The sequence below is a fragment of the Macaca thibetana genome, chromosome 2, assembly GCF_024542745.1.
Source record: "Macaca thibetana thibetana isolate TM-01 chromosome 2, ASM2454274v1, whole genome shotgun sequence".
In the NCBI taxonomy this organism is placed as follows: domain Eukaryota; kingdom Metazoa; phylum Chordata; class Mammalia; order Primates; family Cercopithecidae; genus Macaca; species Macaca thibetana.
In genome coordinates this window covers 83,639,205-83,653,592 of record NC_065579.1, presented here as the reverse complement: position 1 = coordinate 83,653,592, position 14,388 = coordinate 83,639,205, and the positions used below count along the sequence as shown (strand labels likewise).

At 38.7% G+C, this 14,388-nt stretch overlaps 1 protein-coding gene across 11 annotated transcripts in view; it reads left to right on the top strand.

Moving 5' to 3' along the window:
* The window catches only part of PEX5L (peroxisomal biogenesis factor 5 like), a 244,140-nt gene that overhangs the window by 168,654 nt on the left and 61,098 nt on the right, over positions 1–14,388 (top strand). For all 11 annotated transcript variants that reach the window (XM_050780127.1, XM_050780124.1, XM_050780121.1 and 8 more), the window contains one exon: positions 5,655–5,750. In XM_050780127.1, coding sequence (XP_050636084.1) covers positions 5,655–5,750 — 96 coding nt within the window. The remainder of the gene's footprint in view (positions 1–5,654; positions 5,751–14,388) is intronic.

Sequence of the window (14,388 nt, the reverse complement as noted above, 5' to 3'; positions counted from 1 at the left end):
CAAATGCACAAAGATTTTTTCTTTTTTATTAATTTATTTTTTACTGACAAATTATGATTTTATACATTTATCACGTAACACATGATGTTTTGAAATATATATACTTTGTAAAATGGCTCAGTTGAGCTAATTAACATATGCATTCGCTCACATACTTTTTTTATGGTGAGAATACTTAAAATCTACTCTCTTACCGAGTTTCAAAAATATAATACACTGTTATTAAAGATAGTTACCCTAATGTGCCATAGATCTCTTGAACTTTTTCCTCCTATCTAACTGAAATTTTATATCCTTTGGCCAAAAACCCCTCAACCTTCACCTCCAGGCCCTGGTAACCACCATTCTACTCTGCTTCTATGAGTTCAAGTTTTTTCGATTCCACGTGTAAGTGAGATCACATGGTACTTGTCTTTCTGTGCTTGGCATATTTCATTTAACATACTGTCCTCTAGGTTCATTCACGTTGTCACAAATGAGTTTTTCTTTCTTGTATAAGGCTGAATAGCATTCCATCGTGTGTATATATCACATTTTCCTTACTCTTCCTTCCATCGATAGACAGACTGATTATCTGTATCTTGGCTATTGTGAATAATGCTGCAATGAACACAGGAATTAAAATATTGCTTAGACATACTGATTTAATTTCCTTTGGATATTGTATTAGTCCATTTTCCCACTGCTGATAAAGACATACCCGAGACTGGGTAATTTACAAAAGAAAGGTTTAATGGACTTAGAGTTCCACGTGGCTGGAGAGGCCTCACAATCATGGTGAAAGGCAAAGAGGAGCAAGTCATGTCTTACATGGATGGCAGCAGGCAAAGAAAGTGCTTGTGCAGGGAAACTCCCCCTTATAATACCATCAGATCCCATGAGACTTATTCACTATCATGAGAGCGGCACGGGAAAGACCTTCCCCCGTGATTCAATTACCTCCCACCAGGTCTCTCCCATAACACATGGGAATTCAAGATGAGATTTGGGTGGGGACACAGCCAAACCATATCAGACATACACCCAGTAGTGGAATTGCTGGATCATGTGGTAGCTCTACTTGTAGTTTATTGAGGACCCTCTTCCTGTTTTTCATAATGGTTGTACTAATTTGTATTTCCACCAATGGTTTACAAGGGTTCTTTTCTCTCCACATCCTCTCCACACTTATCTTTCATCTTTTTGATAACAGACATACTAACAGGTGTGAGGTGATATCTCACTGTGGTTTTAATTTGCATTTCCCTTTGATTAGTAACGTTGAACATTTTTTTCATATATCTATTGGCCATTTGTATGTCTTCTTTTGAGAAATGTCCATTCAGGTCCTTTTTCCATTTTTAAATCAAGTTGTTTTCTTGCTGTTGAGTTGTTTAAGTTCCTTATATATTTTAGATGTTAATCCCTCATCAGATGTATAGTTAGCAAATATTTTCTTCTATTCTGAGGGTTGTCTCTTTATCGTCTTGATTGTTTCCTTTGCTGTGTGGAAGTTTTTGAGTTTGATGTAATCCCACTTGCCTATTTTGCTTTTGTTGCCTATGTTTTTAGTGTCATATTTTAAAAATTCTTTGCCCAGACCAGTGTCCTGTAGCATTTCCCCAATGCTTTCTTCTGGTAGTTTCATAGTTTCAGGTCTTATATTTAAGTCTTTAATCCATTTTGAGTTGATTTTTGTATATAACGTGAGAAAAGGGTCTAATTTCATTGTTTTGCATGTAGATATCCAGTTTTCCAAGAACTATTTATTGAAGACACTATTCTTTCTCCATTGCATATTCCTGGCACCTTTGCAGAAAAATAATTAACCATAAATACGTGAGTTTATTTCTGGGCTCGCTATTCTGTTCCATTGGTTTATATGCCTGTTTTTATGCTGTTATCATGCCATTTTGATCACTATAGCTTTGTAATATATTTTGAAGGCAGGTAGTATGAGCCCTCCAATTTTGTTCTTTTTGCTCAAGATTGCTTTGGCTATTCAAGGTCTCTTGTGAGTCTATACGAATTTTATGATTTTTTTTCTTTATGTGGAAAACATCATGGGAATTTTGATAAGAATTGGGCTGAATCTATAGATTGCTTTAGGGAGTGTCAGAGAAATTTAACAATATTAATTCTTTCAATTCATGATCACAGGATATTTTTTCATTTATTTGCATTTTCTTCAGTTTCTCAGAAAGTTTATTTCTTACCATGTGTCCACACTTGAAATTTTTGTTTATTTTATTAATTAAGGAACCAACAGGAAGACAGTAGAGTTGGTTCCAAAAGCAAAACAATAAGGAACAGAGCTTTATATAGCCAGTTGAGAAATAAATGCCAAAATGAGTTTCCCTAGTTAGGTACAAGATTGGCTAACTTTCTACAAGACAATAAGATATCACCATTGGAGTTAACATCTCTACTAGGTTACACATCCTAACGACTAAATCCCAAAAGATTGTGAACTATCTTCCCCTTTATATTTGTTTATATTTGTTCATCAGATATATTGTAGCCCAAAAGTGTCAGATCAGGGTTGTAGTTGGCTGAATGGTGGCCAGTTATAGCAAAATGCATGATTAAATTACAGGTCTTGGGAGAAGGAGGCTTTCCTGAACTATTTGGGTGGGCCCTAAATGCAACCACATGTACCTTATAAGAGTAAGGCAGACGGAGTTTTGAGAGACAAGAGGAGGCAACATGGAGTGACGCAGTCATAAGCCAAAGAATGCCTGAAGCTACTAGGAATTGGGAGAGGCATAGTGCAGATTCTCCCCTAGATCCTTCAGAGGGAGAGTGGCCTTGCTAATGCCTTGATTTTGGAATTCTAGTCTCTAGAACTTTGAGAGAATAAATTTCTGTCTTTTCAAGGCAATGAGTTTGTGGTAGTTGGTATTTGTTACACCAGTCATAAGAAACTAATACAAGGATCGAGAAGACCTAGAAAATTCTCTTATATGATATCAAGAAATCACGCAATCTCAATTTGCCTTTTTCAAAGTTGGGCATATATTGTTCTATCATGAGTTCTTTTGTTTTTGCAATGAGTATAAATTGGCTGCCACAACCCTGGAGTACAAGAAATGTCTTATTATTTTTATTTACTGATATTAAATCTGGCTCTAAGACCCCACTTGCCAGGATGATATGATAGTTGGCTTCACTTTTATGTTTCACGTCACCCTCCCTGTGTCAGTGTCCAGGTTAGGAGGAGGTAGTAGCTTTCATGGAGCCTAGAGAAGGGAGGCTACTTGTTCGTGGTGGCCCATGAGCCTGGCCCACCCAACAGTGAGGCGCTGATGCTCCTGCAAGCCCAGAGGTACCCCACCACCCTTCCCTCTTCTGACCACAGGCACCCCTGTAGGCGCCTCACCCTTGTGCTGCCTGTGGGCCTTGCATTTTCCTAGGCAGCCCCTTTGGGCATTTAGCTGCCATTCCCCACTTCTAAAGCCCAGGCAATAGGACTTTGCTAGCACAGACCTCTGCCACTCCAGATCCAGGACAAAAAACAAGACCTCTATCAGTCTCCTGTAACTTCCCCCTTAGCCTCCTGGATTGAACAGAAAACATTGATTGAGAACACCTCCTGGGGCTAAGGAGAGAAAATATCTTTAATTCATTCACTCATCTATTCACTGACAGCGTATTTTCAACAATTATTTATTGACTACTTATGGAGCACCCACTACCTGCTAGGAGACACTGAGGATACAGAAGTATTCCCAGCAAAGAGGGGGAAAAGCAAATTAATGTTTTAATAAATAAATGTTCCACATTTATTAAAGCAAAACACAGACTAACACTGTTTTTTACGGTCATAATTACTTCATTATTGCTTGCAATCCACAGCATTCTTAGGGCTTCCTTGTTGACTCCTCACCCATGCAATGGCCCCCCAGGGGCAGCTTTTCTGTGTGTTTTCTGTCTTCTTAGCATGGCTGGGTGAGCGCAGCCTCCTGGGAGAAGCAGTGTAGAAGAGTGGTTATGAGCATGGCCTTGAAGCACCAGCCTTGCCACTTACTAGCTGTATAACTTTGGGCAAGCGAATTAAGCTCTCTGTATCTCAACATCATCATCTTGAAAATGGAGTTGATAATACCTACCTCATGAAGTTGTCAAAAGATCAAAATAAATTGTAATACCTAAATTACTTAGAATGGTGTCTGGTAGTACTATCGTGTCACGATAGAAGAGGGGGTCCTCTTCAGGACCAACAATGGTAGAGAAACGAATGAAGAGCAGCTGAGCTATATGGAGGGCAAGTGCTGTGTGAAGAGGAAAGTTTTGCTGTAGAACAGTCGTTTTCAAACCATGACTGCTTTTCAGAATTACCAGAGAAGCTTTTCAAACATCCAAGCCCCACCCTCAGTTTCTTATTTAATTGGTTGGCCTGGGGCCCAGGCCTGTTCAAGTAATTACTGTGGAAAGCCAGGGTTGAGCGTCACTACTACAGAGCAATCTAAACACATACCAAGAAGTCACCCTCCGTACCCCACCTGCACTCTATAATAAAAGGGACCGGGGAAATTCATGTCAAGCCCCTCTCCTCCTACTCCACAAGGCCTAGCTGTGTCTCAGAGCATGCCTCATCCTGCAGCCCTTAGGCATATGTGGGCACTCATCCCTTGTCAGGCCCTGTGCTGGGCATGGGTAGTACAAAAGATACCAAACAAGATTCTTATCCTTATGGATCCACTGGTAGAGCAGAGAGATAGACCAAAAAAAAGCAAAAACAAAAAAGAAAACTCTCCAAGGTAAATTGTTGAGTGAAAAAATTGAAGAATGGCATGCCTTTTATGTTTCATATGTTTTTGAAACACATTACTGTACATATTACCATACACATTATGTGTATAAATGCTTATGTAACTGCAGAGAAAAAGGTCTAGTGGTCCACCTCTTATTTTCCATGATTAATTTTTTTCAAAACAAGTATTCATTTATTGTGAAATTAAAATTTAATTTTTTTAATTACAGTAGACTCCTGGGGAAAGGTCTTCTGAAAATATTTGCATTTAGCTAAGTTAAGATGTGTATATACTACATTGCATATTAATTGTGGCAAAGCAGTTGGCCTTATCAGATATGATTTTATCTAAGTGATTCATTATTATTTAATAGAGAGCAATATCCTGAGAAATGAGACATAAGACAGTGCCAACAGAGGGAAAGCAAAAGGAAGAGAATTCTGCATGAGGGTCTGCTGTGTATATAAGGAGAAAGGCCTGGAAGCCACACTTTCATTTCTGCAGCTTTTATGTTTTTAACCGGAGGCTGATCTTCCTCACAAGCTGAAAGCTAGACTTCTAATGGAGATTGCGCATCCTAGCTGTGTATCAGAATCACTTGGAGAGGTTAACTAAAATATCAAGGCCTGGAATCAAGACCAATTAAAATAAGATCTTTGGGAGATGAGGCCTGAGGAGTGGTTTTAGTATGTCCAGGGCTGAGACCCACTGTTGGAAGAATCACATGTGCATGCTCACACACATTTTGACAGCATCTCAGTTTAGGCAACATCATACCAGCACAGTACTCCAAAAACGTCATCAATCACAGATGATTCTTGAACTCTAGAGAAGTGAAATGGGAAAAGGAAAAGTACCTGTACGTTTCTATAATATCATGTGATTCTAATATTATAACACTATGTGTATGATTGATTTCAGGCTCGACTGACCAAAGAACATCGCTGGGGAAGTGCATTACTTTCTAGAAACCACTCCTTAGAAGAAGAGTTTGAAAGAGCAAAAGCAGCAGTGGAGGTAACTGTTCTTAAAATTAGTTTTTTCTGTTTCATGATCCTGAGAGTGGCATTTGAAAAATCAAACTTCAGCAAGATAGGAATGAAATGGGTCTTATATTATAGACATGAAATAGCCATGATTATGATTGTCAGAATGAAACAATCATTTGGTACAGAATCTGGTATAATCAATGTGCTAGAGAATATTTGATTTCCCACCAGGGATGACAAATATGTATTACCTCTTACGCCAATTCAGCAATAGATTAGCAATGACTGTCAGGAGTCCTGGGTCAGAAAGAACTCTGAGTCTAGTCCAGGTTCTATGGTGAACCAATGCTATGGATTTGCTAGGCCTCGGTGAGGCCAAGGTTCATGCCTTGTATTTTTATCTCGCTAGCATCTAGCACAACATCTGAAACATAAGATCTTGCTGCCTGTGTGATATATATGTTCCTAAGTAGGCGAGAAAAGGGCATGGCTGGAATATTCTAGCTAATGAATAGTCCATCTTGACTTGAGCCAATTTTATTATTAAGAATGTCCAAAACATTGTTGATAATTCAAGTGAATACCTGATTGGAACACTGATTTCTGTATTTAGGCTTCTAATAAGAAAGAGAAAGAGAGAGAAAAGGGAAGAGGGAGGAAAGGAGGGAGAAAAGAAGAAAGAGAAGTAAAAAATAAAAATAAAAACAAAAACATTTAAAAACATAAATAAACAGAAAGCAGCTTTTGCTGTTTTTTTAATGCATTTCCTTCCTGGGTAGACTCAAAAAGAGTGTATCACAGATGCTATCTCTGCTACTCATCAAAGCTTTGCTAGATTGCTATTTGAGAGTGGAGCTTTTCACTGAACTTACTTATGAGGTTGTTGGAAGCTCCATTTCTATTATGGATATGAAATCTTGAAAATTGAAAGCATTTCTGGAATATGCTTCATTTATGTGACTTGTCTTCCTAGAATTTGCATGAAAGGATTACACTAAAAGGGTGGTCTTTCAGTACCTCTTACTTGAAGTGCAATAAAATCATATTTGCAGTTTAATATTTAAAGGATTCTTTCAATTCTGGGGAAGACTTCCAGTCATAATTTCAGATTATTATTCAGAAAGCCAATAAGAGAACACTTTTATTTCACCGCAATACCATCTATCCAAATTCCTTCTTTTAATTTTAGCCTTTTTTAATTAAAAAATAAAGCTAATGAATATTTAGTGCTCTGAATGTGATCAACTGATGTATTTGGTTGAGACCAGCTGAGTTCAGCCAGATTGTTCAAATGCATGAAACTTGTAGCTCAATTTACTTTAAATGTAGGTTTTCCAAAATTAAGAGCTAAGTTAAATTTTATCTTTTGAACTCCTACTGTGTGTAGCACACTGAAATACCACTAAAACGATTATTTTAAACCCATGGAATCTTGGGTAAGTAAAGACATCTAAATGTATCTGGTCTCATTTGGAATGAGAAAGATAATGAATTCACATTCAAAAGACTTAATTACAAAGTAACGGATCAACAAGGGAAGAATATCTGTGTATCAAGATATATATATATACATATTCACAAATCATTTAATCTTAGCTTTGGTAGAGACCTTAAAAGTCGTTTATCCCCACCAGACACACAAACCAAAAAATTTTTTTCTGTTAAAGCACTTCACAAATTATTTACCCTGTTTCTATTTGAACACTTCCAATTAGGGGCAACTCACTTCTTTTCAAGAAAATCCATTTCCATTTTGGACAGTACTAATTATCAAAAAGTTCTTTCTTATATTATGCTGAAATTGGCCTACCAGCAACTTGAAGTTTTGCTTGGTCTTGGTTTTACCCCCTCTGGAGCAAGTCAGAATTAATCTTTTCTCTTCATGCCCATCTCACCCCAGCAAGCCACATCTCCTGGCTTCTCCTTGTCTGTACTGGGATCTGAGTCATTATTCCAACTTGTCACTAATATTATATAACTACTTACATCTCATTAACCAATCTAGGCCTTAGTTTCCATGCCTCTATGATCCTTTCCAGTTACAAAATCCTAGGAGGCTATAACTTACTTTAAGTAGTTATTCATTCAGCAAACCATACGGCTGCTTACATGTGCTGGCTGCTGATCTAGGTTCTAAAGATAAAGAAATGATCCAGCATTACTTAGCAGTCTAACAGTAGCATGGCCCACAGAACCAATTTGGACAAACCACTTGTTCACTCTCCTTTAGTTTCATATCACCTGTAAGTTGAGGGACTGGGATTCCCAATATACTAAAACCCTGTAAGTTTATGTCTTCAGGTAAAAAGAATGGTAAGTACGGAATTCCCAGCAAATCAGAAAACTATAAACAGAGTTGCTTAACTGGAAGCCTAGTACTGGGAAGCTTCCCTAAGGAATGAAGGGAAATGGTGCCCACCAGAAGGTGTGAACAGGTGTGGAGAAAAAAGTGTGTGAATGTGTGGGGAAGGAGTAGATAAAGTATTTACATTAAACTGATGGTAAATCATTCCTCCAAAACTTCACAAATATGTAGATTATTTACTTCTAGACATTATTCTTACCCAGGGTATTATCTAAATTCATAGCAGAAGACATAATAATATGCCTCAGAGAGTCTTGGGAATATTTATGCCCATTGACCCAGCCACTTCATAGAATTTATCCTAGAGAAGTAACATGAAAGTTGCAATATTTTATCTGTAGAATTTCATTAAACAGTGAAAATTTAGAAAAAGCCAAAGTATCCCATAACAGAGTTTAATTAAATATCATATCCTTGTAGCAAAATACTATGTAACTATTAAAAATGTCTAGTGATAATTGAAATGGTAGTTTATATATGGAAAGTTTTACAGTATAACCCCAACTTTGTAAAATGATAATAGCATAATAGATAACATGTTAAAGAATGTATTGTGTGCGAGGCACTAAATCAGGAGCATTACATGGCTTATGTCATTTAATCATCACAGCAGTCCTGTGAAGAAAGTAAGATTACTATTCCATTTTTCATATGAGAAAACTGAGGCTTAAAGACATTGCAGACAGTTATGTGGCATTTTATAAGCAATTAAGAGAGACTGAAAGTCAACTAGCAAATTGCAAAACAAGTTTAGCAAGTTGCAAAGCAATGATTCTCACCCAGACTCCACAGTTTGTATTCTGAACCACTGCATTGTATGAACGTAAAGAGAGTTTGTCTTAGTCCATTTGAGCTGCTATAACAAAATAACTTGAGATATGGTAATTTATAAGTAGTAGAAATTTATTGCTCACAGTTCTGGAGGCTGAAATGTTCAAGATCAAATTGCCAACAGATTTGGTGTCTGCTGAGGGCCCATTCCTCATAGATGGCACCTTCTTGCTGGGTCCTCACATGGCAGAAGGGCAAAAAAGGCTTACAAATTCCCTCAGGCCTCTTGTATAAGGGCACTAATCCCATTCATGACAGCCCCGCCCTCATGACCTAATCACCTCCCAAAGGCTCTGCCTCTTAATATATCACCTTTGGAGTTAGGTTTCAACATATGAATTTGAGGGAACACATTCAGACCATAGCAGATTCTGTGCCCAATTGTTAACAATAGTTATTCTTGGGTGGCTGGATTTGGAATGGTTTTTTCCTTCTTCTGTTGGCTTATTTGTATTTTCCAAGTGTTCTGTCATAAAGATGTATTATGTTGATAATCAAAGGGAAAGTTGTAAGTTATAGACACTACAGTGGGATATAAGATTCTTAAAAGGACTTAAAAGTGTCTTATTCTTTATTTCAAGACAAATAAAGAATGGCGCTGCAGATTGCCTTCATCAGAGGCAATTTTAAATACTAGTAAGCTCCAGATGAAAATCATGCCTGGAGCAAGTTGAATTTTTCCAAAATCTCTGCCTTATATTTTTATATCATCTGATTCCAATGTTCTTCCTATTTTACATTCTATTCCATTTTTGTCACCATCCTGCCTCATGATCGGCACCTGGCCACCTCTCCACTCTTTCTCCTGCTTCTCAGTCCCCTTACTGAGCTCCTGGTGTTTTCACTTCTGCCTTTCTCTCTGTTCCTCTCCCACACCCAAGTTTACTGCCCACTGTCCCCACCTTCTCTTCTGTCTATATGAAACACTCTTTCCTCAGATCTTCAGGTGACAGGTTCTTTCTTGCCTTTCAAATTTTAGCTGGATTGCCAATGCCTCAGAAAAGCTGAACCTGACCACTCAGTTGCCATCACATCACCTAGGCCTTCGTTTTTCATCCTAGTATTTATCATTGGGTCCTTTCTTGTTTGTTTTTATTTATTTATCTGTCTATATTCTGTCTTTCTACTTTAAAAATGCAGCCTCCATGAGAAAAGGGGCCTTGTCTCTTATTTACCACTGTACCCCAATATCTAGAACAATGTCTGGTACCTACAAATAATCAATAAATATTTGCGCCGGGAGCGGTGGCTCATGCCTGTAATCCCAGCACTTTGGGAGGCCGAAGCAGGCGGATCACGAAGTCAGGAGATCGAGACCATCCTGGCTAACACAGTGAAACCCCGTCTCTACTAAAAATACAAAAAATTAGCCGGGCGTGGTGGCGGGCACCTGTAGTCCCAGCTACTCAGGAGGCTGAGGCAGGAGAATGGCGAGAACCCAGGAGGCGGAGCTTGCAGTGAGCCGAGATCGTGCCACTGCACTCCAGCCTGGGTGACAGAGCGAGACTCCATCTCAAATAAATAAATAAATAAATAAATAAATAAATAAATAAATAACTATTTGCTGAATGAATGGATGGATGAATGAAATTCATTCATTAATTAATGTTAATCACTTTGTATGGGTAATCCTTTTTTTCATCTATCTATTGTTGTATATAAAATGCCATATAACTTTCCAACATAACTGTATCTCCATTTTAATAGCTGACATAAACAATTCTGCCTGAAGCATACAGATTTCTGCCTGGGACTGGGCTGCAGTGTCCTCTGTAATTGTCTTGGTCTTGATGTCAGTCAGAGAGACACATTTATAAGAATGCAGGCTCCAACCAATCTTGCCAGTAACATTGGGCATATTTTGTATTTTAGATGGTATGAGCTCATTTTTACTTATACTAAGTAATACCTGGAAATGTGCAAATCAACTAATTTTGTAGCTGAAATGCCCTAAAATAGAATATCCACTATTGGAGAAAAGACAGCTAAAACCTCATGAACATTATTGTTTGTAGTAAATAACCTGGGAACCTGTTTATGTGCAAAGACTGACATTCCTCAAGCTGATGTTGAACTCTTAGTTCTAGTTAAGCCTTATATGGGTGAGGGTCTTTCCCTCTATATCTTAACATTGTATTGAAAAATCAAGTCTAGCGTGGTGCCTTATGTGTGTAATCCTAGTCCTTTGGGAGGTGAGGTTTCACTATATTGTCAAGGCTGATCTCAAACTCCTGGGCAGGCAGATTGCTTGAGCCCAGGAGTTTGAGACCACCAGCCTGGGCAACAGGGTGAAACCTCATCTCTACAAAAGGATAGAAAAATTAGCCAGGCATGGTGGCGCATACTTGTCATCCCAAATACTCAGGAGGCTGAGGTGGGAGGATCGTTGAGCCCAGGATGTAGAGGCTACAGTGAACCCTGATCATGCCACTGCACTCCAGCCTGAATGACAGAATGAGACCCTCCCTCCAGAAAAAAGAAGAAGAAGAAGTAAAGAAAAGAAAAATTATCCCTGCCTAAAGTATTGTAATTTTAGGACAAAGAGATAGATACTCCTATTCTGGGCTTTAAAAATAAAATGCATCTTCCCTGAACAAAACAGAGAGGAGCTTCCTACAGCCAGCAGCCTAAATGCACTGTCCGCTAGGTCCCTAGGAAGGATGCACAGGGAGGCACAGGAGTGAGAAACTGCGAAGGAGCTCCCAGAGCTCGGTGAGGCCCAAAGCTGCCTCCCAGGAGTGGAGATTCCTACAGAGAACCATGCTGCATCTGCAGAGGAGAGAGAAGGTCATGTAAGAAGTCAGCACACCTGCAACCACAGCCAAAAATACCTCCTTCATTACCGTTAGCAGGAAGGGAAACAGAGCCAGCCAGCATCTGGTATTGTGTTTAGCTAGTTAGTCTCTCTAAGTACTGCAACCTTTAGAATACACTGGATTTAGCAACACATTCATCAGACATGCCTAAGCTCCTTCTGTGGGCCAGGTACTGTGCTGGGTGCTAGCAATAGAGAATTGAATAAAATCAGTTCTGTCCTTAAGGAGTAATTAAGGTGAAGAATCACAGATAAATACAAACCAGGTGATCACTCAAGTATAGCTTATCATGTGATATAGTTATTATGGGTTTTATGTCCATCTCTCCCATACCAGACTGTGACTTCCTTCTTTATTCATCCCTCTTTATGTTCCCAGCACCTACCATGGAGTCTGGTGCAAATTTTTGCTGGATAAATAAATGAACAAATTAACAATTTATTATTTTAATGCACCTATTTCATCTAAACATCTCTTCACTAGTGAGTGCTTAAGATATGACTAACTTACTGACCGACTAACAAAGGATGAACTTTTCCCGTAGATTCAAAATCACGTTTTGCCTAGCTCTAATATTATTATAATGCTTGTTTTATGCCGTTTAAGCAATGTTTTCACAGCTCTGCTTTTACCCTGAGGAGGTATTCTTATGAGCAAATTGTTTTAAAGAATAATGAAAAATGTAAATGAGAAAAAATGAGGATGTATGGACAAAGGAGAGTACAGTTCAGTCATCAGAGGCAAGAACAGGAAGCATATCCTTACATCCTTCTGGCAAATTAATTGAGACTATTAAATTCTACTAAGACCTTTAAATTCTAGAGCTCTGACTCTTCTTGTCTCCCACTTCTCTTTTCTTTAGCTTTACATGAAATCTTACTTGTGATAGTTTAAGATGTCCACAAATTATTTGATACTCCCTTCAAACTATGGGAGCTTAATTCTCTTCCTCTTGAGTGTGGGCTGGACTTAGTGACTCACTTCTCACAAATAGAATAACGTGGAAGTCATGGTGTGTGACTTTTAAGATTAGGTCATTGTATATATTATGGTCTCCTCCCTGCTCTTCCTCTCAATCACTTACTCTGGGGTAAACCCAGCTACCACATCATGCAGCCCACATGAGGTCTCCTGTCCATACCACATGAAGGAGCTATCTTGTGAATGGATTCTACAGACCCTACCTTGGGATGACTGCAGGCCCAGCCAGCAGCTTAATACCACCTTCATAAGAGACCCGCAGGTCAGGCCATCCCGCTAAGCTACTCCCTAATTCCTAACCCTCAGAAACAGTGTGACATAGTAAATGTGTGTTGCTTGAAGTTGCTAAGTATAGGGTGATTTGTTAAGCAGCATTCGATAACTACTCCTCACAGTCCCCAGCCTCATCCCATTCCACTACTCTCTTCCTCATCTCCATTCCTAACACCATTTAATACTCCCCAGATTGGAAGATTACCCTTGTAGCACAGAAACCATGGATTCATTCATTCTGGATGGGAATTTTTCAAACTATTCCCCTACTATCTAGCTGGTTCTAAGCTTGCCCTCTCTGATCCCCAAAGGAGAATGAATGAAAACCTTTTTTGTGACAGTCCATGTTCCTTAGGGGACATTCAGCCCTTCACCAAGGATCTGGTTGGGAACTTTTGCCTTTTCTTCTGCAAAGCTCCCAGACCTCTCTTCATGACAATCTTCACTGAAAGCAGCTTTCTAACCTTCCATTTATATGTCCTGTTGCAGAGGACACAACCCTCAAGATAGCCTCTCATCAGGCTTCAAGCTAACATTGCCTCCAACAGCATTTTATGAAAAATCATCGTGAATTGGTAATTACTGTTATAAGAACATGGGCAGTGAAAACGTTTACTGCTAACCAGTAATTCCTTGTTCTAGAAATCCAGATGATTGCTTTGGGATGAATGCTGTGTCCCTCTAACAATCATAGGTTGAAGCCTAATCCCCAATGAGATGGTATGAAGAGATGGGGCGTTTGGGAAGTTACTAGGTCATGAGGGTGGAAAATGCCCTTATAAGAGATCCGAGGGAGCTTGTTTATGCTACAAACATGTAAGGATAGAGCAAGAAAGCACTTGCAATGAAGACCAGGCCCTCACCAGACACCTCATCTGCTAGCTCCTTGATCTTGGACTTCTCAGCCTCCAGAACTGTGAGAAATAAATGTTTGCTGTTTGTAAGCCACCTAGTTTATGGAATTTTTGTTATACCAGCCCAAACAGGCTGACAGTGACTTTCTTTATTTCTCTTTAACTTTAACAAATGACATATTATTCAAAACAACACAACAGCTAAACCCAACTTCAGTGACATAAACTCAAAAATGCTTTCCATATAGAAATTTTGTTTTTACCTGAAACTATTCCCAGTGTATATACTATAGGTCTGATAGGCATCTCAGAAATGCTAAGTGATTGAACAAAATTGGAGACCATTCTTGAACTGCTTTTATTAATATAGGATTATATAAGATACTGCTAACTTGGAAATCCTCCTAGCAAGAAGATTATCCATCTCTAGCACCTCCTCAAATTTTCTTTTGCTTTCTATGACAGTATTACCTCTTTGAAGTGGAAGGGATTAATGCATTAAACATTACTTAAACCATTCTAACTTAGATTCAGTATCCAAAAAGG